Source organism: Olea europaea, unplaced genomic scaffold (genome assembly GCF_002742605.1).
Source record: "Olea europaea var. sylvestris unplaced genomic scaffold, O_europaea_v1 scaffold520, whole genome shotgun sequence".
Classification (NCBI taxonomy): Eukaryota; Viridiplantae; Streptophyta; class Magnoliopsida; order Lamiales; family Oleaceae; genus Olea; species Olea europaea.
This window is the reverse complement of record NW_019263520.1, coordinates 348712-353711: the sequence shown is the minus strand read 5'-3', so window position 1 is coordinate 353711 and position 5000 is coordinate 348712. Positions and strand designations below refer to the sequence as shown.

The window sequence follows — 5000 nt, the reverse complement described above, 5'->3', positions numbered from 1 at the left end:
ATTAAGACACACTTTCTTCACGGATCATGTTTTTTCTTCTTGTAATCAGTAATTAACTTTAATGATTTGTCAATGGCTTGGCATTTCTCATACAATTGATATCAATAAACGATGCATATACTGTTTTTAGCTGTGGTAAAGTAATAGTTGGAATAGACCAATATCAATCCACCGTCAAAATAATTCTTTTCCAAAAGTAACTATATTGATCAACTGTATTTTTCTGTTTTCTTTAGTTTAAGATCTGTACGTATCCAGTAAATTTATGTTGCTGACTTTATTGATCAGTTACAGAATGATAGTTACCAATTTCTCCGCCATCATAGTTAAGTTACAGAATCAATGGTAATAGCATAAGATCGGTTCGTCTTCTATTTTTGGACATAACATCCTAGAAAGTTTCCATATCACATAAGCATCTACCATGCAAAACTTCAAATGTCTATTTTTATGAGAAACTTTGCTAACGTTCTAATACTGTAATAATTTCCATGTCTCGATACATTGGATTGCCGCACTATGTCCTATGGATGTGCATATATTTTATATCTTTATAGTAGGAATATAAATATATATTTAGATATTGAATGAGTAATTATCAAGGCTTGTTTGTGATTTCATCGTTTACAGATTACAAATGTCAACATTCTAGGGGGGATTGTACAAATTTGACTGGATGAGGACAATCTAGATTCATAAAACGCTTCAAGATTGTCAACCTTGGCTACAATTTTTATGTTAAATAATACATAAGACACGCCCCGCTGCGTATAATGCTAGTAGACCCAGAACATAACTTGTGTTGACGATAAATACCAATTAAAGGTCAGATCCGTCATCAAGGCAGTTACAATATGCAACGTTTTATAAATTACTTTTTATAAAATTTCGACATTACTTCCCCTATAAATAAAATTAACCAACCTGCAATCCATTACGAACGAATCCCAAAAATAACACAACCCAATAGAAACAAGTAGAAATTTCAACTTTTACTATAAAAATAACATGAAATGTACATATGGATGCAAAATACATAATGAGCCTCATAACTATCTACAAGTGATACAAAATAACATCTAAAAATGAACATGTGTCCAAAAACACTGACACATGCTCGATGAAATGAGTCATACGAGCAAACTCTATCTTGTGACTGTCTCCAAAATCTAAGCTCAACTCTAGAGATGCCCAAAACTCAACCGCTACTTGATAAGAAAATCATGAGAAAATATATGAGTTAATAGTCCAGTCAGTGAAGAAGTTCGAAAATAATTGTACTTTTTCATTTATACATTTTTATCAAAATTGAGTCTATATCACTCAATAGATCATGATATAACATTATATAATAATGGTCATGATAGGAATCATAATTGTAATATTGAAAAATATCATCTCGTAGATATGAGAAAATCATCAATGCAAACTCGAAATATTTTCATTTGAAACTTTCGTTTCTATTGGCCCTTGACACGCCTACTAGGTATCGGATAGAGTTTTGTGTAATATCAACATCAGTAATCAATAATCACTAATCAACTGGACATAGTCGAGTGTCCATCTTCTTGTAATCATTAGAGGTACATCCCATGACAGTCCCATGATCATCTAAGAAGTATCCCATTCAAGATGCCAATAATCACAATATCACATCGAGTGGACCATCTTCCTGTGATCACTAGAGGTACATCCCCTGATAGCCCCCATGATCACTTAAGAAGTATTCCACCCAAGATGCGAATAATTACCATATCACAACGGCACAAGCAAGTATTGATTCATCCTGTGATCACCGAAGGCACGTCCCCTAGCTACACTTGCGATCACTTGAGAAGTTTCACTTGTGGCCAACACAATAGCATACCTTGCACGCCTTGGTGCCCTAGTAGTGGTTAATAAAACATATGTCTTGTATTCTAGTTCACAAGAAATCCACATATATCATAGATTGAATTAATTCACATAATTCCATGTAATGTGAAAACCTTTAAGTTTTTCGACTCACAGAACTATGTATGCAAAATCAACTTGATGGGTAGGTTGTCCCAATCTCCGTATTGTCGCCTTAAATATGATATAATTTTTAGATTGACCATTTAACCATTTTAAGCAACTTCAATAATTATATAGGTGATACTAAATTCTTTTTATTTTTATTTTTTTTTATTCAAGCTAATTTTCCAATTCCTTTAATCAGTTAAGCTGTCTTTTCTTCCCTTTAACTTGATTCCATAGCTTATTATACTTAATTCAACAGTGCCCTTTCAATAAAATTGAATTTAAACTAATAATCTAACAACTCTAAAATTAAATATAACTATTCAATAAGTAATTTTTTACTTATCTTTGAATTGAAGAATTCAAGTTTAATAGTAGAAAGCACTTATTTTCTAACAATGTTGGTGAATTTTCCTATTTTTTCTTTTGTTCTTCTTCCTCTATTTTTTCCCCTTTTCTCTTTCTTTTCTCTCTGTATCTCAGCTTCTCTGTGCAAGTATATGTTTTGTGTGTGAATCAATTGTATATAAATGGATTAGAACGAAATTGATTTTATTAATGTATACACAATCAACCATCGCCTGATATTTTCCAATTTTGTTTGCTTTTAGTTTCATTTTTTTCTTTTTGTTAGCATGACATATTTGACCTCAAAGTTAAATTTGACTAATTTAATTTGATAAGTTATGTGTTACAAAATCACCCACTCAAAAGAATTTCGTCCTCAAAATTTAACTAATTAAATATGAAAAAGCAACTGAGAACATAACTGCTCTTCACTTTCCCATGTTGCTTCTCCTATAGTATGATTCCTCCATAAGACTTTAACTAATGGAATAGCCTTACTACGCAAGACATGTTCCTTTCTGTCCAATATATAAACTGGTTCTTCATCATATATAAGATTTTCCTTCAATTCCAGTGGTTGTGATTCCAAAACACGAAACTGATGTGGAATATATTTACGAAGCATGGAAACATGAAATATATCGTGAGTTCTAGACAATTTCATTGGCAAAGCCAATCGATAAGCAACTGGACCAATGCATTCAACAAATTTATATGAGCTACTATATCTCGGACTCAATTTACCCCATTTACCAAATATGATAACACGCTTCCATGGCGGTAATCGTAGAAAACTCTATTATCAACTTCAAATTCAAGGTTTCTTTTGTGTCTGTTTGTGTAATTCTTCTGGCTATCTTGAGCTATCTTTAACTTTTTTTTTAATTATCCTTACTTTTTCGATAGTATTCTAAACATATTCAGGACCTAATAACTTCCTTTCGCCCACTTCATCCCAACATATTGGAGTTCTACATTTCCTACCATACATTACTTCGAAAGAAGCAATTTATATGCTTGAACGATAGCTGATATTATAAGCAAACTCCATTAGAGGAAGATGAATATCCCAATTCCCTTTAAACTGTAGTACACAAGCTCGTAACATATCTTCCAAAGTTTGTATAGTTCTTTCTTACTGACCATCGGTCTGCGGATGAAAAGTTGTACTGAATGAAGTTTAGTACTCATAGCTTTTGGCAAACTTGGCCAAAATTTAGAAGTGAAACGAGAATCTCTATCTGAAACAATAGATACTAGTGCCCCGTATAAACCAACTATCTCATCAACATATATTTTTGCCAATTTATCTAGTAAGTGACTTTAATAGGCAAAAATATGGCAGTCTTCATCAATCTGTCTACAATGATCCATATGCTATCATGCTCACTCTGAGTACGTTGAAGCCCAAATAAAAAATCTATCGTAATGTGATCCTAATTCCACTTAAGAATTGGTAATGTTTATAACAATCCAGGTGGTTTCTGACGATCTAGTTTCACTTCTTGGCAAATGAGACATCTGGATACAAACTCAACTATTTCTCTCTTCATTTTATGCCACCAATACATGATACATTTTAGTACTACCTGGATGCATCGCCCAAGCTAAACTATATGCCTTTTCTAGAATCTCTTTCTTCAATTCCGAATCATTTGAAACACATATTCATATAACTAAAGTTTTATCATCTTAAATGATATAATTTGTATGCTTACCTTTACTAACATTTTATTTCAGTTTGCTCAACGCTGGATCTTGAGTTTGAGCTTCACTTACTGTGTTAATCAAAGAAGGCCTCACTTGAAAATTGGCAAACTATGCTCCTACACTGGTAACTGACAATTGAACATGTGTAACTCTAAACTCACCAAACAAGGAAGAACATACGACGTTAGTCTGGGTCATAGAGCTACATGTCTTCCTATTGAGAGCAACAACAACTACGTTGGCCTTTCCTGGATGATAATCAATCTTGCAATCATAGTCTTTCATCAAATTTGTCCTTTTTTTTTTGCCTCAAATTCAACTATTTTAGATTGAAAATATAATTTAAAATCTTATGATCTGTATATATTTGACGTCTCTCCCATACAAGCAATGTCTCTAAATCTTCAATGCTAAAATGGCTGCAAGTGGTTCTAAGTCATGTGTAGGATAACTTAGTTCATGTTTGTTCAATTGTCTAGAAGCATATGATGTAACCTTCACATTCTGCATCAAAACACAACCAAGACCTTGACGTGAAGCATCACTATATATCAAAAACTCTTTACTGAAGATGGAAGGGCAAGAACTAGAGTTGAAACGAATCGATTCTTCAATTCTAAAAAACATTTTTCACAATCTTCATTCCAAACAAATTTAGCATTCTTTCTAGTCAGACTTGTCAAAGGAAGAACAATTTTAGAAAATCCCTCTACAAAACGATGGTATTAACCTACTAAGCCAAGAAAACTTTGTATTTTTATCACTTAAGTAGTCCTCTCCCATTTCACCACTGCTTCAGTTTTCTACTGGTTAACATAAATTCTCTCGATGATATAGCATGTTCCAAAAGTACCACTCTATCTAACCAAAATTCATATTTATTGAATTTATCATACAACTGGTTATCGCGTAGAGCCTGCAAAATGATTTTGAGATGCTCA

The 5000-nt window shown here is 32.7% G+C and overlaps 2 protein-coding genes across 2 annotated transcripts in view; one reads left to right on the top strand and one right to left on the bottom strand.

Moving 5' to 3' along the window:
- LOC111388691 (premnaspirodiene oxygenase-like) overlaps positions 1-129 on the top strand; it is a 1878-nt gene extending 1749 nt beyond the window's left edge. The window contains exon 2 of the mRNA XM_023013468.1: positions 1-129. This exon is cut by the window's left edge and continues 645 nt beyond it. The gene's annotated coding sequence lies outside the window, so the exon portion shown is untranslated.
- Positions 130-4455: 4326 nt separating this feature from the next.
- The window catches only part of LOC111388703, a 3139-nt gene continuing 2594 nt past the window's right edge, over positions 4456-5000 (bottom strand). Inside the window, exons 3-4 of the mRNA XM_023013480.1 lie at positions 4848-4975; positions 4456-4603 (exon numbers count right to left, since the gene is read on the bottom strand). Of these exons, the coding sequence (XP_022869248.1) occupies positions 4456-4603; positions 4848-4975 (276 nt within the window). The remainder of the gene's footprint in view (positions 4604-4847; positions 4976-5000) is intronic.